General features: G+C 41.7%; 2 protein-coding genes across 2 annotated transcripts; both read left to right on the forward strand.

Moving 5' to 3' along the window:
• Positions 1-12,738: 12,738 nt before the first annotated feature.
• Positions 12,739-17,721, forward strand: LOC139448443 (uncharacterized). Its single transcript, XM_071229992.1, has 4 exons — positions 12,739-12,796; positions 14,335-14,452; positions 15,682-15,812; positions 17,225-17,721. Exons 1-4 carry the CDS (start codon positions 12,754-12,756, stop codon positions 17,254-17,256), a joined length of 324 nt encoding a protein of 107 aa, XP_071086093.1. The 5' UTR covers positions 12,739-12,753; the 3' UTR covers positions 17,257-17,721.
• A 3,885-nt stretch (positions 17,722-21,606) lies between these two features.
• On the forward strand, positions 21,607-22,990 carry LOC139447633 (uncharacterized). Its single transcript, XM_071229045.1, has one exon. It carries the CDS (start codon positions 21,617-21,619, stop codon positions 22,691-22,693), a length of 1,077 nt encoding a protein of 358 aa, XP_071085146.1. The 5' UTR covers positions 21,607-21,616; the 3' UTR covers positions 22,694-22,990.
• The last annotated feature ends 1,344 nt before the right edge of the window (positions 22,991-24,334 follow it).

Here is a 24,334-nt window from a genome sequence, read left to right on the forward strand (position 1 = left end):
GGATTCCAATTTAGTTTCTGGGTTCCAGTGGTGGATCCATGTTTCATCACCTGTCACTAGACGAGAAAGAAATCCGGCTTCATCAGCAGTATAGAGATCAAGGAGGTCCTGACAACTTTCAGTTCTCTAATGGCGATCTTGAGCTCTGAGGTTTCTAGGTACCAACCTTGCAGATACCTTGGACATACCAAGATGCTCATGAATAATGGTTCCAACAGTTCCAACTGATATTTGGAATTCCCTAGAAAGGTCAGATACTTTCACTCGTCGGTCAGACAAAATTCTTGTTTCTATCGCAGCAATGGTTTCCGGTTGGCTGACATCTGGAGGCCTGCCTGACCTTGGGTCATCGTCTATGTACTCCTACCCCTTTTAAACTTTAGAGACTAACGGCAAACTGTCAGGATCATCCTTACCCATCACTTTACACATGCGATCATGGAATTCTTTTGCTTTGCATCCCTCCTTGGTAAGGAACATTATTACAGCGCGTTGTTCATGTTTGAGAGAATCCATGATTGTGACCACCCTTAGGTGAATGAAGCCAGCACATCTAACTTATTGTTGTACCTGGAACTTGTTTGTGTAAACAGAAATGCCCAAGTTGCAAAACTTATTTAACGGCCCTCGTGTAGGGTCCGTTACAAATTTCTCGGATCAAAATTATCACAACAAGGACATGCAAACCATTGGTCGGGAAACACGTACGATTCGGGAAAACGCACCCGGTGCATTAACGAAAGGGCTATGGAGCTGCACGCACTGCACGTGCAGCAGCACTATTAACGGTATTAACGAGCAGGGTTTTTAATCGCCTGGCATCTGCGTCAATCGAACAGTGACAGTTCAACAACGTGCCAAGATTAACAGTAGTGCAAAGAAACAACGTCATTGGCAGGAAGAGGAATCCCGATCAGCTGCAGCCAGGGTTTTCAATGTAGCGCCCAGCACCATTACAAGGCTATAGGATCGGTTTCAACAGCATGGCTCAACACGTGATCGCCCAAGGTGGGGAAGACCAAGAGTAACCACCCCCACCCAAGATGACTAAATCCGACTGCGCCAACTACGTGAAAGGACTACCACAGCCACCTCAACTGCATCCCAACTACCCGGACTGCGCATAATCTCCGACCAGACCGTACGAAACCAACTCAGAGCAGCAGGTCTACGAGCAAGACGTCATATTGAGTCGACAACATCGGCAACAACGACTGCATTTGTGACATCAACATGGTATGGCCTCAATTGCAATTGAGAGATGGCTTGTTCAGCGACGAATCAAGATTTCTCCTCCGTCGAGGGGATGAAAGAGCACGGGTCTACAGACGTCGGGGAGAACGTTACGCCGGAAACTGCGTACAGGAAGTGGACAGGTTTGATGGGGTAGCGTTATGATGTGGGCGGGTATTTCTCATCATGGCAGGACAGGTTTGGTCAATAGAAAGGGCAATCTTACGCCTCAGCGATACATGAACCAAATTCTCCCACCAAAAGGCAGTACTTTAAACACTTAGGACACTGCTTATTACCGTCTACAAACTGAAAAAGTTGGAAGAATGATGTTGGATGATAAATACAATCTCACCATCGTGTCTTTTGATATCAAATATATCAACAACCGTTGATGAAAGTGGAAAAAATCCTCGGCAAGCCTCTGAGTTTTCCCACTTTTATCAACTCGTGTTGATATATATATCAAAAGACACTCGGCCGAGATCTATTTACCAAGATCATCTGTTGAACCATTTTGAGCGATCAAAGTATGATATTGAAAATTCATGGCAGCATTTTGTTTTATCAGAAAATCAAAGCCTAAAATCATGGGAGATTTAAATAAGTACTAACTTCAAAACGTTATTCTATTTAAAAGTCAACAATGGTGATGGGAACATCTGTCTTGAATAAGTATTTCTTTCCTCAGACTTTAGTCATTGAAAACTTCAAGACTTAGAATACTAATAGTAGCGATGAAATATCTATTTTCTCAAAATAACATGAATCCTATACCAGGTTTTGGGGATGCATCTTTACCGTATAACAATACTTTGTGTACCCTTCTGACAAGTGTAAATTGGCATGGCTCCCACGGCCGAAAGCTATGTGCTCACAACGCCATTTAGAAAATTGTAAAATAGGACGAGAATCTGTTTTCTACTGAGAAAGTGTTATCCCAAATATGACATTTGCTACATTTGACCACTTTCTAAATGGCGTTGTATGCTCATACACTACTACTGTATGCCATCACCTGATATACTTCTGGGTTATGCTTGTCATGTTTCCATTTGCTCGACCAGTCAACTGTTGATTTCTCTCTATTCATAATTATCATATAGTTTTGAACACTCAACTAAGAGAGTTATCCTAAAATGTACGCGTTTTGAGATTTAAAACAGGAGCATTAATTTTTCTGAATGAAGAGTAAGCAAAATAATTTAGAAAATATACAGGGATTGGGTGTTGTGAGAAATTACATGAATATTTAAATAAGGAAATATTACAAACTAACAAAACTGTTCGAATATCACTCTTTGGCTCCCTATTAAACGCTTGTTTATTGACTAAGGTAATCAAGGTTGTCTAGCACTTACTATGTTAAATCTTAACTATATTTGGCAATATCTGCACGTTCGTGAGGTTATGTGAACTTATTTTAGATATGCACTAGATATGTAATATTGTTGTGAACATAGTATCGTATGTCAGTCGTGTTGTGTTGTTTTGTTTTATGTTAAAATCCAGTTATGATTAACATTTACTCTATCCTTTGTGAATGATTACTCGGGTAATGCATTCAAATAGAATAGAGTGTATTGTGTGCCAATATTATTTAGTCATATAAAAGTGTCGCATGCAAATTATGATCGTGCTATGTATTATTCAATTTTTATCCATGATTAATAATCATGTCATGTCATTTTCAGTATGATTGTTCTCAGTTGATTGTCGACCTTTATGTACGTGTTCGCTGTCTAATAAACGCCTCTTTATTCACTCAGATTTTGTGTTCGTGTTTGGGTTTGGCGTGTTTTCAGTTGAACATCGGAGTAGGAAGTTGATCTCGAAATTCCTTTTTGTAAAATACCGAAGACTGAAACCCTGATATGGATTGATATACACTCTTCAAAAAAGAAAAGTACAGATAGTATGTAGTTCATTGAACCTGACTACACAAAACATCCGGTATATATACTCAACAACAAAAGTTCCTGCGACACCAATATTTAAGTGTATTTCTCAAACAAGTAAAGTTTGGTTTTCAATATTGTAGTACATGTATGGAAGTCACAAAAACGCAACTGCTACAGGATAGCATGCATTCCATGCAAAAGTTGACTTTTATGCAAGCCCCATGCATTTCACTACCCGAGAATGCGTATGAAAACATGTGCGTTAACGGGATTCCATATGCATTGTTTAGCATCGTGCTGACAACAACCACTCAGAAAAAACAACAAAATTACGCAATTATTCAACATTACGAAATGCCACGCCTGTCCGAAAATGAGCGTCTGCAAGCCATTGGTATGCTTGAACTAGGATCGAGTCAACGTGGTGTTGCAAGACAATTTAACCATTTGGTGTTTATGGCAACGTTGGCAACAGACGAATGCAGTCAGAGACCATCCTCGGAGTGGCAGGCCACGCGTAACCAATAATCGACAAGACAACTGGATTCCAACAACACACCTACGAAATCGATTCCAGCCAGCAACAGTGACTGCAAGAAGCATCCCTGGCCTCCGACGAATATCTTCACAAACCGTACGTCGCCGCCTCAGATGTGCAGGGATTGTCGCCAGAAGACCCGCCAGACGTGCCATTTTGACAGGAAACCACCGTCAAGCACGTCTACAGTGGTGCGACAGCATCTACGCTGGACGGCCATGCAATGGGGACAAGTTCTCGTTTTCCCCTCAGCCACAGCCATTGACGGATTCGAGAGTACCGACGTCGAGGTGAACGTTACGTCGATCATTGTGTCATGGAAGAAGATCGGTTCGGGGGCGGCAGCGTTATGGTATTGAGTGGGATTACAGCAAGACAGGGGACCCGTATGATAGTGGTAGAGGGAAATCTCAATGGACAGCGCTACCGCGACGAGATCATCTGCGCTGTTGTTCTACCGTTATTGCGTCGTCATGGCCCAGGCATTACCTTTCAACATGACAACGCCCGGCCTCATATTGCTCGGCTTGTTCAGGATTCTCTTCAACAAAACAATGTGAATGTCATCCCCTGGCCGGCTCGCTCCCCTGATCTCTCACCAATCGAGCACATGTGGGTCGGCGCCTTCGACGTCAACCAAATGAGAATAGAAATTAGTGCAACCCCAAGATAATATATCCCCATACAGGTCAACAACACCTAAGGTAATATATCCCCTACTGGTCAGCCACATCAAAGGATGATATACCTCCTACTGATCAACAACACCTAAGGGTGATATACCCCCTACTGGTCAACACCTAAGGGTGATATATCCCCTACTGGTCAACCACACCTAAGGATGATATATCCCCTACTGGTCAACAACACATAAGGATAATATATCTCCTACTGGTCAACCACACCTAAGGATAATGTATCTCCTACTGGTCAACAACACCTAAGGATGATATATCCCCTACTGGTCAACCACACCTAAGGATGATATATCTCCTAATGGTCAACAACACCTAAGGATGATATATCCCCTACTGGTCAACCACACCTAAGGATGATATACCCCCTACTGGTCAACCACACCTAAGGATAATATATCTCCTACTGGTCAACCACACCTAAGGATAATGTATGCCCTAATGGTCAACAACACCTAAGGATGATATATCCCCTACTGGTCAACCACACCTAAGGATGATATACCCCCTACTGGTCAACCACACCTAAGGATAATATATCTCCTACTGGTCAACCACACCTAAGGATGATATATCCCCTACTGGTCAACCACACCTAAGGATAATATATCCCCTACTGGTCAACCACACCTAAGGATGATATACCCCCTACTGGTCAACCACACATAAGGATGATATATCTCCTACTGGTCAACCACACCTAAGGATAATGTATGTCCTACTGGTCAACAACACATAAGGATGATATATCCCCTACTGGTCAACCACACCTAAGGATGATATACCCCCTACTGGTCAACCACACATAAGGATGATATATCCGGTTATTGGTCAACAACACATTAAAATAATACTCCTGCCTACTGGCACGGTTCCATCGTTTGCAGGTGATACACCCGCTAACTGGTCAACAACACTTGTGGCTGTAATTACCGCCTACTGGTGTGAGATCTCACTTCCTGCCCAACAACACTTGCGAATAAGATACCTGCCGAGTTCCTGAGAGTACAAAAATATTGACATTCATTTGCTTCATAAATGCCTTAGAATCTGCACCGAAACGTCAACCGTAATGAAGTGAGTGAGTATGGTTTTACGTCGCTTTTAGCCACTTTCCTGCAATATCACGGCGGGGGACACCATAAATGGGCTTCACACATTGTACCCATGTCGGGAATCGAACCCGGGTCTTCGGCGGGACGAGCGAACGCTTAAACCACTAGGCTTCCCGACCGCCCCTCAACCGTAGTGAAGACAATGTTTGTCCAGAAGAACTTGTTCTTGATCATAACAACATTTAAAGTGCACCCAAACACAATATTCATATCCACTGTTAACTTTGTGCACGCGAGACACAATGCTGCTATAGATTAAAGATGGATACAACCCTGATATACTCCAATATCTTAAAGTTAAATCATATTAATCGCACGCATTCACATTATTTCTTACAGAAAGTATTTCATGAAAATATTTACATCTCTACTCGGAATAGCCCTATCAACTCTATCCATACGTACCCTTATACCCAATATTATCTTAGAGATTGAATGGTCTGAGACAGTAAATACAAGCATGGATACTAGCGACCTCACCGTACTCAACTGTAGTTTAGACAGATTTGTCTCCCTTTCCATCTTGAGATAACAGCCACTGGCAATGTGTGTTGACTGTCGACTCGTGACCCCTCGTCTCCCGCCTGCTTATTGTCCCACAGCAGGGCCAGTGTTCAAGGCTACAGTGTGGAGGGGAAACGAGTTGTTGACTTTTGACCCTTGCCTTTGCTATCCATGCAATAAACACAGAGTCTGTCAAAGGATATGGGAAATTGTGTTTAACGTCGCGTTCAAGATTATTTCTCTTACATATAGATGTACATGCACGTGTGCCTGCGTGTATGCGTACGTGTAAGCGTGCCTGCAGGGTAACAAGTGACATCTTTTAACGTGTTTTGCTATGACGCGGCCGAGGGGTTGAACCGCCGAACGTGGCAGACACTCTATCCACTGGACCATGGATGCAGCCTAAATCGACGAATGGCGGAGACTAATGAGTACTGACTTTAGGCCAATTTATAAAACGTGTATTTTATGTCCTGAAAAATAGTTTAACCTGTTCCCAATTTGCTCAAAAGAGATGCAATACCGGACCTATACAAGAGATGAGAGTCAAAACGTCAGAAAAAAAACATGCCGAATATCTACCGAAACTGATTCCATAGGAAGTAAAAGACAAAATAGTGATGAAATTTATTATGAATTGATCATTTTAATAAGTGGTCAGTGATCTATTCTGTAACAGTATCTTAACATATACTTCCATCAGCGTACACTTGTGGGTGAAATCTGTGACACAAATCGGATTGTAGGAGGTTGTTGTTGGGATAATCCTCTGTGAATTATATTAATTTGAAAGAACATTGCTGACGTCTTGTCAGAATTATTGTTAGTTGTTTGATAAGAATTTGATTGTACATATTTGCTGTACAATGCAATATACAAGGGGTAACACTTTTCAAACAGAATACAAATGTCCTTTGTTTTCACCACATTTATATTTATTTCCTTAGCACCAACAAAGAAGCATACTTCAATGTCAAACAACTTTTTATATGCCCGTCACACCTGTATGCGATATTCCTTCCTACTGGTGAACTACAGTTGTAGATGTTGATCCTGCCAACTGATCAACTGCATTTGTAAATAATATTCTTGTAGGTGATTTTCCTGCTTGCTGGTCAACTACACTCGGGGAGGCGATACTCCTGCCTACTGGTCAACAACACTTGTAGGATGAGATAATCCTGCCTACTGGTCAACTACACGTGTAGGCTGAGATACTCCTGCCTACTGGTCAGCGACACTTGTAGGGTGAGATACTCCTGCCCACTGGTCAACAACAGTTGTAGGATGAGATACTCCTGCCTACTGGTCAGCAACATGTGAAGGATGAGATACTCCTGCCTACTGGTCAACAACACTTGTAGGATGAGATACTCCTGCCCACTGGCCAACAACACGTTTAGGATGAGATACTCCTGCCCACTGGTCAACAACACGTTTAGGATGAAATACCCCTGCCCATTGGTCAACAAAACGTGTAGGATGGGATACCCCTGCACATTGGTCAACTACACGTGTAGGATGTAGGATCCCCGCCTCAATGTCAACCTAACCTGTAACCTATAAACATATTTACATTCATTGCATTCTTTGTGTACTGGACACAGTTTATTGTCACAGATAATGATGCATCAACGCACTGAATCATTCATTGAATATCAAGGGTTAAAGTCGTTATCATCTGTTAAAGTATAATGATCGTACGTATTCACTGTTATGTGATAGCTGACGAGTTAAATATTAATTGTGAGTAAATGCATTGACCGGAGAAATAAAACGAGACACCGTGGTTGTGTTGAAAGATGTGTCTCCCTTTCCATCTTGATAACAGCCAATCGATATCCTTCTATGCACCACCGACTGATCATTGTCCCATATTAAACGACGGCATACACATCTTCCCGAGGCAAGGAGTTAACTGATTGTAAAAGCCACGTTTCCGCCCTTTCCGAGGTCCCCGCCTATCGGTCAACTACACGTACAGGTGAGATTCCCGCCTATTGGTCAACTCCACGTCCAGATGAGATTCCCGCCTATTGGTAAACTCCACGTGTAGGTGAGATCCCCGCCTATTGGTCAACTGCACGTGCAGGTGAGATCCTCGCACATAGGTCAACTACAGGTGCAGGTGAGATCCCCGCCTATTGGTCAGCTACACGTGTAGGTGACATCCACGCCTGTTGGTTAACTACACATTTAGGTGACATCCCCGCCTGTTGGTCAGCTACACGTGTAGGTGAGACCCCCGCCTGTTGGTTAGCTACACGTGCAAGTGAGATCCATGCCTACTGATCAACTACACCTGTAGGTGTCATTCCCGCCTGTTGGTCAGCTACACGTGTAGGTGAGACCCCCGCCTGATGTTCAGCTACACGTGTAGATGATCATGAGATCCCCGCCTGTTCATGCCTACTGGTCAACTCCACGTGTATGGAAGATTCCCCCTTCCGTTTAACTACACATTAAGGTGAGATTCCCGCCTATTTGTCAACTACACGGCCAGGTGAGATGCCCGCCTATTTGTCAACTCCACGTGTAGGTGAGATCCCCGCCTGTTGGTTAATTACACATTTTGTTAAGATCCCCGCTTTTTGGTCAGCTACATGTGAAGGTGAGATCCCCGCCTATTTGTCAACTCCACGTGTAGGTGAGATCCCCGTCTGTTGATCAGCTACACGTGTTTTTGATATCCCCGCCTGTTTGTTAACTACACATTTAGGTGACATTCCCGCCTGTTGGTGGGCTACACATGTAGGTGAGATCCCCGCTTGTTGGTTAACTACACATTTAGTTGAGATCCCCGCCTGTTGGTCAGCTGCACGTGTTTTTGAGATCCCCGCCTGTTGGTCAACTACACGTGTAGGTGAGATCCCCGCCTATTTGTCAGCTGCACGTGTAGGTGAGATCTTCACTTATTGACAGATTGGTATCGTGTCGCACGATATGATTATTAAACAGCCACCAGTTGGTTATGCCACATGAACCGGCAATCGAATCAGTGAATGTCTGTTCGATGAGGCCTTAATTACAAAACGACCGCCTCTACTGGTAGAGCGTCCGCCCGGAGAGCGGAATGTCCGAGGTTCGATCCCCGACAGCGTAATACGCGATGCATTGTGGGATTAAAACAAGGACTGGTCGGCTCGGAGTCAGTATTCTGTGTCTGAGTGGGGGTATTCATGTTAAACTGTGGCATGGTATCTCAGGGGACTAAAACAAGGACTGGTCGGCTCGGAGTCAGTATACTGTGTCTGAGTGGGGTATTCATGTTAATCTGCGACATGGTATCTCTGGGGGCTAAAACAAGGACTGGTCGGCTCGGAGTCAGTATTCTGTGTCTGAGTGGGGGTATTCATGTTTAACTGCGGCATGGTATCTCAGTGGGCAAATCAGCATCAGTCCGGACTGGTGAAAGCAGCCATACAGGTACATGCACATCGCTATATAAGTTCAATAATCTTGAACGCGAAATTAAACCCAATTTCACCTCCCCTTACCTCCCCTCACCTTAATCAAACTCCCGTACTCGATGCTAAAACATTGACTGATGTATGTTTAGAACCTATATCCTGGCTGGCACTCCGTCAAACTTGTAAATCTTAATCCTTACTTCGAAATCAAATCGAAATATCTCCGACTCTCTCTTTATATATTCATTAGTCCCAATGTTCATCATTAGTACACAAACAATCTATGCAGGTTCAACAAGTAAACCGTAGAGGAGACTTCATTGTTGAATTATAAAACACTTTGCATAATGTTACCAGTTATTTCGATACAGTTCCCATGCATGAAAGCACAATCAGTGATTCTCTTGTCAGGAATAGATCTAATTGGCAGTATACTCAGCGTACATTGAAGGTTAGCTTACATTTGTACGGCTGTTATTGCGGTATTTCCGCCATTTATGTACAATTACTGATACAGTAACACCGCAAATACTGTGCTACTCGCATGACTGTTTCAGTAAGCATGTTCACAAAGATGACTTTCAGTAAATAATGTGTTTATTTGTTTGTTTAAAAAGTGGTTGATATGAGCAAGGGCTCACACTCACAATCAACCAAGTCAGGAGGCACGTTCGGCTGTGCAGAGTTGCGTCCCAGAAACATATGATTGAGGGTTCGAATCCCGGTTCGCAGCGATTATGTTTCTAGGTTTGTCAGCACCATACCCGTGGTCGTGGGTTTCACCGAAGTTGGAAACATCTGAGACCTGCATCACTACGGGCTTTACTCCCACATCAAAGTGACTTGCCATGATGTAACTGGAATAATGTTCAAAGCGGCGTTAACCCAAACTCACTCACTCACTCACTCACTCACTCAACCTAATCACCAAGCTTGACCACCCGATTTCAGTTTAAGAAGTGACACACAGTGAGACACTGAATACCTTAAATCTTATTTCTGTCCAATCCAGCAATATCATCACCAAGAATGGAACAATGTGAGCAATATAATATAAGGAGACACCAAGAGTTATGTTTATTAATGTGTCACACGTACAAGCATATACATTAATATCGGTATATAATTTCAGACATATACATATGGAAATTAGGTAAGCAACACCCGTATAAATTATTTTCTGAAAAGAAAGGGTTGAGGAGAAACATAGCCAAGATTACCATGAAATAATGTGCTTTTTTGGAGATGTTACAGATTTGGAAATGACTTAATTTCATCCAAAAAATTACGAATGTCACTTTTATTGCACAGACTGTCGGTACCATGCACACTTCTGGTTCACGGAATTGAAGACTAATGTCCTGCAAGTCCATATATTGACTTTCCATCAATATCTTGTGTAACGTCCCTGAACCCGAACACCTGCTTCAAGACGCCTCCTCATTCTTTGGATCAATCTCTGGATTTGATTCTGAGGAATTCTGTTCCATTCCTCATGCAAAGCAGCAGTCAATTCATTGAGCGTATGGACAGGTGGGTCTCTTTGTCGAACATAAACAGGTCGTGTGAGGGATTCAAAAAGACGAATTGATTAGGCATGCTGCACTATACATTATGACACAGACACGACGCTTTAGACCACCGGGTCACGTTGTCCCTGTTAATGTATAGTCTTTGGTGTCAATACTATAGATATTCAAGAAATATCATTGTAATGTTTCACGTGTAAAGAACAACGGTATATTCCCACGTGAAAGACACAACGACGTTAACGGTAACGTCAGTCCCCTTTACGTCTTATGCCGATATCCAAGGGCATACGTTTCGCACTCGGATGGTAGCTCGGGGTAGAAAACACTCAGGGATGAAGTTTAAGATCTAGACGACAACATGTTTAGGATGGAGCCGCACAACTCTGTATCTCCCTCCTGCTACTTTTCAATCCGGAGTATATTCATAAATTCTATTGGTATGTCTTGTCCAAGCTTGGCTACTTACAGACTGTTTATTGTTGCAGGTTGAAATAGGCCGAAAAGGTACAGGCAGCTAATAACGTGACAGAACGCACACCGGGACTGAGTGGCCAATGTTCCCGGTACGGAGATCCGCTTCTGGCGATGATCTGGGCCCGTCTCTTGACTGACCATGTCAGTCAGGTTTATTACAGACAGGTATTACATAAGGTCGGGCAAACTCGGTGACCCACGCGTATGGATATACATATGATCCGGCGACGTGAGCTGGTGTAAACTGACATTTATAGATAACGCTTGAGATTAAGGATTCTGTTCGGAGGGGGCCTATGATTAGAAGGGATACGCCAAATGTATGCTGAACATATTAAACAGACAAGGGTATAGAATTTCGGTGCACTTGGAAACATATTGAACCAATTACGTATTTTAGATAAATGAAGTTTTAAATAAAAGTTTTGAAATGGTTTGCACTATAACACTGACAACGTCACTGTTAGGAAACAGCAGCAACATTCATAAAGACGTTATGCACTTGTATCCCACTGAGATGACTTGAGACACGTAACAGTTACTTCTTTCGATTTTTAGATTTTCCATAAGGAAAGGTTGGTTGTAGAATTTTCTACAATTAGGTAAATTTAATATCATGGATCGTTTAAACCAGAACTGGTTTGCGGATATGCGACACCGAGGTATCTGGGAACAGTAACAGTCACTTGTTTCAGTGTTGCAGTGTTAACGTTATGTCAAGACAGTCTGTAACTAGCCAAGCTTGGACAAGACATACCAAGAGAATTTATAAATATACTCCGCATTGAAAAGTAGCAGGAGGGAGATACAGAGTTGTGCGGCTCCATCCTAATTAAACTTTATGTCATGGAGTCATAGGCCGCGACGATGTGAATGATTGCTCATAATATCAATCACTGAATAGTCTGGCTAAGACTCCATTTTTTACAGGCCGACGTCATGAAGCTTGATTATTGCCGAATGCGTCTTTAAAAAAACAAACACATACATACGCACAAAAACACACACAGCGACTCCCTCAAGCTCTCTCTCTCTCTCTCTCTCTCTCTCTCTCTCTCTGTCTCTCTCTCTCTCTCTCTCTCTCTCTCTCTCACACACACACACACACACACACACACACACAAATTAACCAAGAGTACGCGTTATATTAAAATTAACAATTCTATAAATCGTAACAAAGACAAAATCATTGCACAAAAGTTTCAGTGTAGTTACCAATGCTTGTCTCGCTAAGCGACCGCTGCTTATCACTAGAACGGAAAACAGCGACGGACTGTAGATGTTTGAAGTGAAATTATGTGACTATTAAAACTTATCACTACCGAGACTTGTCCATTGGACTTTCACGATGAAGGGAGTGCTGCTTGTTCTTTGTGTGCTTGGTTTACTCGGTGAGTATTTGGTCATCGGTCATTCTCTGGTGTTAACGTTTTACATTTATTTGAACTGGGTCGATGTTTCTGCTGGTAGAATGAAGTCCTAAGCGTCATAAGCTCAGTAGCATTTATCAAATATGCTGAGTCAACAAAATAAATGTTTGGGTCGAGACATTAAAACATCCCCTACTATGTTACAGAAGTGAACACATTTCTGAAACGTTTTTTAAAACTTATCAGCAGCACAATCTCTGCATTTGTACACAGCAGACATAATTCAAAATTATAATTATATATATTTTATTATCATTTTCACCGTTATTTTGCATTATTACGCCCAGTGGATTCCTACTCGTCGCATTATCGACATGGGTTATTCTCTTGCGTTGATGTTTTATAGCGAGTGAGTGTGTATGGTTTTACATCGCTTTTAGAAATATTCCAGCGATATCACGGCAGGGGACACCAGAAAAAGGCTGCACACATTGTGCCGATGTGGGGAATCGACCAGGGTCTTAGGCGTGACGAGCGAATGTTTTAACCACAAGGCTACCCCACCGCCCGTTGACGTTTTATATATGTTAATATGATTGAAAACATTATGTATTACAAGTACCCAGAATGACTTACATAAAAGATAAACTGCTTGATCAAAAATCTCAGTCTCAGGTCTCAGGTGGATAATGATTTTGAAAAGAAATGTCTCAGGTGGATAATGATTTTGAAAAGAAATGTCTCAGTCGTTAGTATAATCGCCCTAAAACATTAGCAAATTAACAATATGTTTGTGCACGGTGCACATATTCAGGAACGCCTCCGTGGTCTACTGGATAGATCCTTTGCCCGGAGAGCGAAAGGTCTCCGGTTCGATCGCAGCGTCATTCCAAAAGACGTGAAAAGATGGTACTCTAACAGTTTCACAAACACAAACACAAGTTCGTTGCTGTATAACTGCAATGATCTTTAACTCGACGTTCTTTACGTTACGTATTCAGAAAGAGGTTACTACAAAGTTAATAATCGCCTGCAAGAATACCTGAGTCACAGCACGGAGATAATTTGAAAGAGTGCCAATTGTGGCGCACTTCGTATAGGATCGCACCACGTCCATAAGTCCGATTGGTGCAGACCGACCAAGGATAATAATTCAGTTGAATCTGGATTCTAAGACATATACCCGCAATTTGACGCTGCGAACGAACAACTGCCCATGCGCAGTGAACCTGAGATGACAATATGCTTAAAAACGTCCGAATAGAAGATCACGGTATTAATGCGAGCAAGAGAGACACATTTTCCGCATCAATATCGTGCTCGCATTAATTTCGTGATTTAGGGTAATGATGATGATGATGATGTTGGATATTTAACGAGCGCTTCCGGTGTTGCCGATTTCGCACTCGATTTACGGTATGTTCTCATACAGAAATGTTCAGTAGTGTATTTAGTCTACTCGTGTGGACGCTATGGCCATAGAGAAACAAAGATTGTGCGCTTGATCAGTTTAGGAGAATGCCGTGTGAGTATTCACTAAGCATGTTTCGTATCACCAGGTTCAGCGTTAAGCCAGTGTGACGAGCACCTTGCCACGCCCCTTGTAGCTCGTTGCCTGGACATGATGACGACCTGGGCACGAGCCAAAACAGCCCGACAGCTGCAGAGAGGATGCAGGTAGGAACAGATATATGCGTTTATGGTATGAGCTGGACAGTAACTATTTAATTTAAATAAATAAAAAAACGAAGAAATTATGAAATAAATAAGGTTGATAACACAAGCAATGTATGTCCAACGCTGTCAATGTACGGTGACAGATGGACATGTCCACATTTCAGTCGACTCCTGCGATAAGCATAAGGTATTGGGGGCCTGTCTATATCAGGAATGCAGTATAATAACATGCCATCAGTATAAAAGAACACGTGCGAATAACTTTGGGTCCGTTTGCAATTTGGACGTATGAACCGAGTGATCCAAGAACAATGGATTTAAGCCGGTTATAGTGAGTGAGTGAGTGAGTGAGTATGGTTTTACGCCGCTTTTAGCAATATTCCAGCAATATCACGCGGAGGGGGACACCAGAAATGGGCTTCACACATTGTACCCATGTCGGGAATCGAATCCGGGTCTTCGGCGTGGCGTGCGAACGCTTTAACCACTAGGCTACCCGACCGCCCCTAAGCCGGTTATAAATCGCCTTAGAACTGATCCAGAAGGTACTGGAGAATGACATTTGCATCACCCCAAAATAGTTGGTCACTGGACATGCTGGACGTGAGGTGAAATGGGTTTAACATCGCGTCCAAGATTATCGCACTTATGTAGCAACGAACCTGCACCTGTTGTTGTTTTTTGTTTTACGCCGATATTCCAGCTATATGATGGTGGTCTGTATCTAAAAGACAATCCAGTGATTGATATAGTGAGCATCGATATACGCAACTGGGATACGATGACATGCATCAACCAAGTCAGCGAGCCTGACTACCCGATCCGGTTTGTCGCCTCTTACCTGAGAGATGCCATGCCGCAGTTTTAACATGAATACCACATTCAGACGCAGTATACTAACACCTAGCCGACCAGTCCTTGTTTTACCTCATTTATGCCGAGCGACAGGCAGGGTAACAATAAGTATCATCTTATTTCGTTTTTGGGTATGACTCGATAGGTGATCGAAACCCCGAGCTTCCGCTCTCCGGGCGGACGCTCTACCACTAGACCACGGAGGCGGTCACATGCTGCATGTTGTGAAGAAGATGTGTTGTTTGAAAGTCAAGTGTTTTCCTGAACACACACGGGAAAATATGGCATCTTTAAGTGGATATCAATTTTGTCACGGAAGCGTCATTCTTGGAAGTGTCCACCATACGTCTAAGACTATAATATCCTACTTTCAGTGGGGCCTACGCTTATGTAGCGTGTATGGAGATGTACATCTTGGAGTGCAGGGAGCAGTTCTCGAGTCCAGCCAAAACGATAGAGTTGCTTGAAAAAATGAGGGGTCAGAGACTGAAAATTGATACATTCTGTAAGTGTTTTATTCATTTCAACATTTTCGTAATTAAAACAGTATACACTGTTAAAAAATGCGTTAAGAATGTAAACATACAAGACATGTTTAGATATAAGCAGGGGCTGTCGGGTATCCTAGTGGTCAAAGCGTTTGCTTGTCACGCCGAAGACCCGGGTTCGTTTCCCGACATTGGAACAATGTGTGAAGCGCATTTCTGGTGTCCCCTCCGTGATGTTGCTGGATTATTGTATAAAGCGACGTAAAATTATATTCAATCACTCACTTACTTACATCTTTACATGTTTAGGAATGTGTTTAAATCCTAAACGGAATGTACATTTGTGGTGTTCTATCTAAACACGTTTAGTGTTAAACTGACGAAATGAGTTATCGTCTCACAGCCTAAACACCACCAGAACACGTCTTAAACATGTTTACGTCAAAGTGCACGACATACACATATAGTGACATTCCACACACATATAGTAACATTCCACACATATACAGTTGCCTTCCACACATATATAGTGAACTTCCACACATATATAGTGGCCTTCCACACATATATAGTGGCCTTCCACACATATATACAACCAAGTCCCGTTAATCCGACATCGATGGTTGCATATGATTATGTCGGATTAACGAGTATGGCGGATAAACGAAATTTAGTAGTATCAACGTTCGTGATTGAAAATCGGACAGCTACACGATTGCTAAGGATTCAAACACGTAATAAAAAATATCAAATAAATATTCATATTGTTATGTTACATTGCCTTCCACACATATATAGTGACCATCAACACACATATATAGTGCCCCCCCCCCCCCCCCCCCCCCACACACACACACATATATAGTGACCTTTCATACATATATAGTAAACTTCCATACCTATATAATTGCCTTGCACACATATATTGTGACCTTCAACACACATATCGTGAACTTCTACACATATATAGTTGCCTTCCACACATAAAGTGTGACCTTCAACACACATATCGTGAAATTCTAAACATATATAGTGACATTCAACACATATATATTGAACTTCCACACACATATAGTGACCATCAACGCACATTTAGTGGCCTTCCACTCATATATAGTGGCCTTCCACACATATATAGTGACATTCCACACATATATAGTGACCTTCCACACATATATAGTGACATTCAACACATATATAGTGGCCTTCCACACACATACAGTGACCTTCCACACATATATACTGAACTTCCACACATTTATACTGAACTTCCACACATATATACTGAACTCCCACACACATATAGTGACCTTCCACACAAATACAGCGACCTTCCACACATGTTTAGTGAACTTGTTCTCTGCATCTTGTTCAAATATTCAAAGAGTTAAAAGTTATTGAACTGTGTATTATTTTTTTTATGTTACAGGTCATCGTAGACTTGCATCGTGTAAACGATAAACACCACCTTGATCGATGTTACCGGTCTCATCCGTCTGATGGAAAACCGCTATGTTGTCTGTACAATATACAACGATCCGTGTTCTTTCAGTCAATATTAAACCTCTTCTTATGCAGTGTTCGTTACACATTTCTGTGAACTCGTTATTTGGAATTCCCCATCCTCAATGCATATCTAATATATTACTATGAGACATGCAGAATAGGTTTAAGTGTCATTTTCAGTATAGACGTCATGAAGCCATATTTGAAACGTAGATCGAAATGTCCTTGTTCCTGGCATAGTGTTCCAACCAAGAGTCAACATTATTGGCTTTTTGGAGTCAGAAGTGATGACCACAACATACATGAATTACCATGCTTAGACTCAGTGTGTGCTTCCTTATGAGTATTCTGCGGCGGAATAGGTCTCTGGTAATACATGCTTGTAAGAGCCGACTAGTGGGGATCGGGTGGTCACATTCTATTGGTCTGGTTGATCGGGTGGTCACAGACTATTCGTCTGGGTGATCGGGTGGTCACAGACTATTGGTCTGGTTGATCGGGTGGTCACAGACTATTCGTCTGGGTGATCGGGTGGTCACTGTCTATTGGTCTGGTTGATCGAGTGGTCACAGTCTATTGGTCTGGTTGATCGAGTGGTCACAGTCGATTGTTCTGGTTGATCGGGTGGTCACAGAATATTGGTCTGGTTGATCGAGTGGTCACAGTCTATTGGTCTGGTTGATCGGGTGGTCACAGTCGATTGGTCTGGTTGATCGGGTGGTCACAGTCTATTGGTCTGGTTGATCGGGTGGTCACAGTCTATTGGTCTGGTTGATCATTGGTCATAGTCTATTGGTCTGGTTGATCGGGTGGTCACAGTCTATTGGTCTGGTTGATCGGGTGGTCACAGTCTATTGGTCTCGTTGATCGGGTGGTCACAGTCTATTGGTCTGGTTGATCATTGGTCATAGTCTATTGGTCTGGTTGATCGGGTGGTCACAGTCTATTGGTCTGGTTGATCGCGTGGTCACAGTCTATTGGTCTGGTTGATCGGGTAGTCACAGTCGATTAGTCTGGTTGATCGAGTGGTCACAGTCTATTGGTCTGGTTGATCGGGTAGTCATAGTCTATTGGTCTGGGTGATCGGGTGGTCATTGTCGATTGGTCTGGTTGATTGGGTGGTCACAGTCTATTGATCTGGTTGATCGGGTGGTCATTGTCGATTGGTCTCGTTGATCAGGTGGTCACAGTCTGGTTGATCGGGTGGTCACAGTCTATTGATCCGGCTGATCGAGTGGTCACAGTCTATTGATCTGGTTGATCGGGTGGTCACAGTCTGGTTGATCGGGTGCTCATAGTCTATTGGTCTGGTTGATCGGGTGGCCACAGTCTATGGTCTGGTTGATCGGGTGGTCATAGTCTATTGGTCTGGTTGATCGGGTGGTCACAGACTATTGGTCTGGTGGTTTATACGATTCTGCTGATTCAACAAATGCAAATAGACTGCTAAACCGTGTCCATGTTACAATATTGATATCATGAGTGATTGAGTAAATGTTATTTGATGTATTCCGTAGGCAATATTACGGCTATACAGGTGAACGATTGACTTGCCTTTGTATGTGTTTGTGACGAGTGCCACCGGTGCCACAGACATGCCATCAACCAGGCCACACACTGTTACCTCCCAACCCTCGTGTATGCCCGCTCATTTGGTCTTTGAATGGCATTTAGAAGTGATAAACACAACAGAGAGAATGTAGTGATGTTAACATTATTATGACGAGCACTACGTTTCGGGGTATATGCTTTCTCCTTTATCTGGTGACTGATGATACTCTGAAACGTTGTGTTCCTCATAATACAAAGTTGACATCCATACAGCCACACATCCATCTGTCTATTATTTGCATTCGGTGCCTCTAGAACAACTCTCTTTCTCACCATCATTTATTAATTAGACGGCTATGTGTTGAGCTTGTTCACTAACCCGAAACGTACTCTATTGATTATGTTTACTGAAGAGGAACAAACCCATTGTCCTTTTAATGATTGGTGATTTTGCGTCGTGAACCTGGTAACAACCATAGTATGCACACTGCTGTACCACAGCCTGTCTGAGGTAAGTGTTGTACATATGTGTTACGGTTGCACCATCCGAATAACGAAATTAAATATGAATCGAGGAATGTAGTCCCCATTCTTAGCTGTATTTACCGTATCCCCTCATTCGCTCATCACAATCGGTTCTGTATGTCAATACCCTGTGATGACCTGGTAGCCATGGTGCAGGGAAGTCAATGGCCGCCGCATAGTGTGTTCTAGAACTAGCCGGCCCGGTAGTGATGCTTAGTTTAATGATGGTATGTCATGAGGTCTGGGGAATCCATATGGAAACTAGATTTACTAATTCCATGTGAGTCTACTTTCCATAAACGCTTTCCAGATGACTATCACATAACACAACACAATAAGGCGACAACAGTACCCTTATAAGAATGATGCTCTCTCTATTTATCATTGTAAATCTAATTTTAATTAACCATTTAAATGCCATAAGCAATGTAATGTAATAGGTAATGTACATAAGCAATATCACTACTGCTGTTGGTATTCTGTAGTTTACCGAATAAGTCCAAGGGCCTCGAAGGCATTGACATGATTTATCAACAGAAAAACACCTCCGTCTTCTACTAGCTTGAGGAAAACTAGTTGAACTCGCTTATCTCCATGAGGCAGTCAAATTTTGAACTGTTCATGATAGTTCACATATTTCGAATCAATGCCTTCAACTTTGCAAACCGTAATAATCATACGTTTATGCTTATCGTACCTTTGACTGATATGATATAAGCAATTCTTGACCACCCGTAGGATATATTTGTAAAGTCACCGTTATAGATGGTGTTCAGTCTATCGGTTATCGGATTCCAATCTTGGTTTGCCGGAGTTACAGATCAGTGCAGAAATGTGAGTCATTACTTTGTGATTTATGTGCGCAATAAAGTAAGTGTGCGTGTGTGCGTGCGTGCGTGCTCGCGTGCGCGCGTGCATGCATGCGTGCGTGCGTGTGTGTGTGTGTGTGTGGCATGTGCAAATTTATTGCATTTAACCAGGTATTTTTAAGGTTATAGCTTTTGACATGTTACAATACCTTTTATTTACTAGGTTTTCGGTGTTTGCTTGGAATCAAATCATTGGATTTATGAAGCTTCAAAACATTTTGAGTATTTGATTCCTGAATATTGGAAATAATATCCGAGCCCATTACATATCGATTCCCTGTGTCGTTATGACATTTGAAATTAAAAAACGCAGTACGTATGAGTAGGCCTATATCCAATGGTTTCTGAGGATGAAATATTTACAGAGAGCCACGACGGACAAGGATGCTATGATTATTAAGCTTTTGACTGAAATATAAAAAAACACGCCTTGCTACTCAATAGAATTGACTACGTGAATTGAAAAATAAAAGGTGTGTGGGTGGGTGTTTTAATTGAAAATATCTTGATTACTCGAAGAACAGATATGAGTTACAACATCTTTATTTATGGTGTCTAATGTTTACTAAACAATGATTCAAATGTTTCAGTATCGTCATGGGAAAACTTATCAACATCTTAAAAGAGGGTTTTATGTGGTCAGGTATATTTCGAAAGGTGAGTGTTTCAGACACTATATTGAACTAAGATGCATCAGTATTGTGGCGATTTCTCCCATAACAGTATGCAGAAAAGAGATGAGTGGTTTTGTGTTTTATTGATTCTGATGTATTTCTATCTATTGGTAACCCAGGACCTCTTGATGTTGAGATTGCATTCTTTGGGCTTTTATTGGGCCCCTTACATAAACCATTTGTTGGTATAGTGATTGGGCGTTAAAGGCAAAAGTAACGGTTAAAATTATATGATGGGTAACTGCAAAGATTTAGATCATTCTGATATAGTTTCATGAACATAGATTAAAATCATACTGCATAATACATATTGTCCGTGCGCACTATGAAAAACACTGACTCACCATTCTTTTATCCCTTCTGATCCAGCGCGATAGAAGACGATAATAATAATAATTACTATCATTAACATTAATACACATATTTTATATTGACATATTTTATATTGATATTAGGGGCGGTCGGGTAGCCTAGTGATTAAAGCGTTCGCTCGTCACGCCGAAGACCTGGGTTCGATTCCCGACATGGGTACAATGTGTGAAGCCCATTTCTGGTGTCCCCCGCCGTGATATTGCTGGAATATTGCTAAAAGCGGCGTATAACCATATTCACTCACTCACTTTTTTAATATTTCTAAATCTGTATCATTGTAATTTCATTTTGTTCACTTTGTTTCAGACATTATGTCGTCAATGGATGATTTTCACATTAATGGCTGGTGTTGTGGTTTGTTCCTACATGTATGCTACGCAATCAAGGACTGAAGGAAAATCAAAGAAAACAGAAGCCAGGAGCAGACATAACACGCATCTGCGTTTTACATTCAGAAAACAAGAAGAAAGGGGGACAATCGAAGACAAATATGTAGTTTATACATGTAATACAAGTCACTGTGGAGGGTATGCATCCAGACAAAAGGGGATGGTAACAGCGTATGTCTTGTCTGAAATGCTTGGACGCAAGTTTGGCATTAGTATGATAAGGCCGTGTGACTTCTCTGAGTTTATAGTTCCAAGGGACGTTAATTGGACTATAGATATGAACTTATTTGAAGGCAAGAGAAAGGACTGGTTCGTTAGTTTTGGAAATCGTAAGCTTGTTTTATTCGAAAGAAGTGATTTGGAAGCATTGTTTCAGAAAGATGTATTGATGTACACGGGAAACATCGATTATGTCTATTCTCTTATGAAAAACCCTTTGTTTAAAAGAGTACTTTGGGCCAAGAAGTTAAGCCACCTCGATATATTCAAAAACGCACTGGAAAAATTGTTTAAGCTTTCACCTAAAACACAAAATACACTGAATGGCATACTTGGAAGCATTGGCCCAAATAACCACAAACTGGTGTGTGCGCACATACGTATGGGTAAAAGTCTGACAATTCCAAGAGATAGCATAAGGGCGAACCGTCCAAATCAAACAGCTCTGGTCAGGTTCTTCAAAAAGAGGTTACACCTGGGTCGTGATAAGTTATTCATAGCAACGGATTCCGATGATGTCAGGAAACAATTTCGTAAATCTTTCCCCAAATCCTATCTAGAGGTAAAAGGGGATGTTCTTCATATTGATAAACCACCGATGAAATATGAGTGTTCTTCAATGGAGAAGGTGATTCTGGATCAGTATATTCTGTCCATGTGCGACACTCTAGTCACGTCCATCAGTGGCTTTAGCCGGCTTGCTGCCATTATGAGAGGGACGGATCACGAATTGTATTTGGCTCGTGGAAATAACATATCACTCGGCCACAGACATGTTCTGACCGGTAACTAAATGTTTTCCTTACTTATCCCATACACATCCTTACTGTAATTAATATACATGTACTTCGATTACAAGACGAAAGGTTCATTGTTGAACCACTGCGAAAGCAAATCCTGGGACAGACAAGATGATAAATTTGCATTCACAAAAGGTGTTTTTCTACATTGATCGGCTAAGAACAAGCGGATAATACCCAAGCCGGATGATCTGGTTCTCATACATGTTAAGTGTAGGGTTAGCGTATTGTAATGTACAATATCGTCGAAGGCACACGTGTATCAATAATGTGCAAATTTAACATTTGAAAGTGGAGATGAGTGCATGTGATACAGATATACTGCAGTATATATTATGAATCAATATAAGGTACTATCAAAACAATATAGTTTGAGGTTATTTGTACATTCAAAATTATATCGAATTTTGTTCACACTGTTACACCGACTCTAATTGAACGTATGATTAAGTGTTTTTGCTCTTAATGTAGAATAGTTGTTTGTTGTTTATCTCATCCCTATAAATTTGTAATCTGATATTGTAAACTGAGGCGGTGGGGTAGCCTAGTGGTTAAAGTGTTCGCTCGTCGCAAGGACCCGGGTTCGATTCCCGACATGGGTACAATATTTGAAGCCCGTTTCTGGTGTCCCCCGCCCTGATATTGCTGGAATATTGCTTTAAAACGGCATGGAACCATTCTCACTCACGCACTCACTCACTATTGTTAACTGTGTATATAGAGCGTGTTATTGGTTACCAGTTGCTAGACTATCAGGATAGACTACTCCAGTCACAATGTTATAAATATTCAGAATCAACACTAAAACATATATCACTTTCTTATTACGCTTGTATATAAACAAGACAAAGATATATTTTCTTCACAAGGAGTACACAAATCTATACAAAATTAATCCATTTGACCAAAGACCATAAAATAAATATTTCTTTTGGTTTCTGATTTCACCAATAAATGTTGATTGTACGTTAAGAAGGTTGATAATGCTTCCAATTACTAGATCAAGATTCGCCTTGTTACATGTGTGTTTGTTATCGCCCTTGCTTTTTAACTTGTTCAGAAATGATTTATTATATACTCTCAACAGTCTTAATATTGGTGTAACTGTAGGCAATTTTAATATTGCAGCATTAGCATATGCAGATGATTTAGCATTGCTAGCTGAGAATGAAGCTGATCTCAGTCTACTGTTAGATGTTTTACATACTTGGTGTTGCACAAATAAGATAGAGATAAATAAGGAAAAGTCTAAAATTGTCCATTTTAGAAATCCGTCTGTCATACAGACGAAGCATGTTTTTGATGTCGGAAATATGATTTTAGACATTGCTGCTAAGTATAATTATCTTGGTCTACTGTTCACAGACCACTTAGATTTTATTGCAATGGCACGTGCAGCAGCAAAGTCTGCTAATAGGGCTTTGGGTCTGTTGATATCCAAAGTTAAGACAATAGGCGGTATGCATTTCCAAACCTATTCCAAATTGTACGATAGTATGGTGCGGTCTGTTCTTGACTACGGGGCGGCTATAGCTATCTGGGGTAATTATGATGTGTCAGCAATAAATGCTGTACACCATAGAGCCATTAGATTTTATTTGGGACTCGGCAAATACGCCCCTAACGTCGCTATA

This window comes from Haliotis cracherodii, unplaced genomic scaffold (genome assembly GCF_022045235.1).
Source record: "Haliotis cracherodii isolate W230 unplaced genomic scaffold, xgHalCrac1.p SCAF_7, whole genome shotgun sequence".
Classification (NCBI taxonomy): domain Eukaryota; kingdom Metazoa; phylum Mollusca; class Gastropoda; order Lepetellida; family Haliotidae; genus Haliotis; species Haliotis cracherodii.

What these genes read in the sequence shown, in the direction of transcription:
- LOC139448443 (XM_071229992.1), top strand. Translation starts at nt 12,754, where the DNA reads ATGAAGGGAGTGCTGCTTGTTCTTTGTGTGCTTGGTTTACTCG. An exon ending in CAGCTGCAGAGAGGATGCAG is followed by an intron (nt 14,453 to 15,681) that starts GTAGGAACAGAT and finishes TCCTACTTTCAG; the next exon opens with TGGGGCCTACGCTTATGTAG. An exon ending in ACTGAAAATTGATACATTCT is followed by an intron (nt 15,813 to 17,224) that starts GTAAGTGTTTTA and finishes TTTATGTTACAG; the next exon opens with GTCATCGTAGACTTGCATCG.
- LOC139447633 (XM_071229045.1), top strand. Translation starts at nt 21,617, where the DNA reads ATGATTTTCACATTAATGGCTGGTGTTGTGGTTTGTTCCTACATGTAT.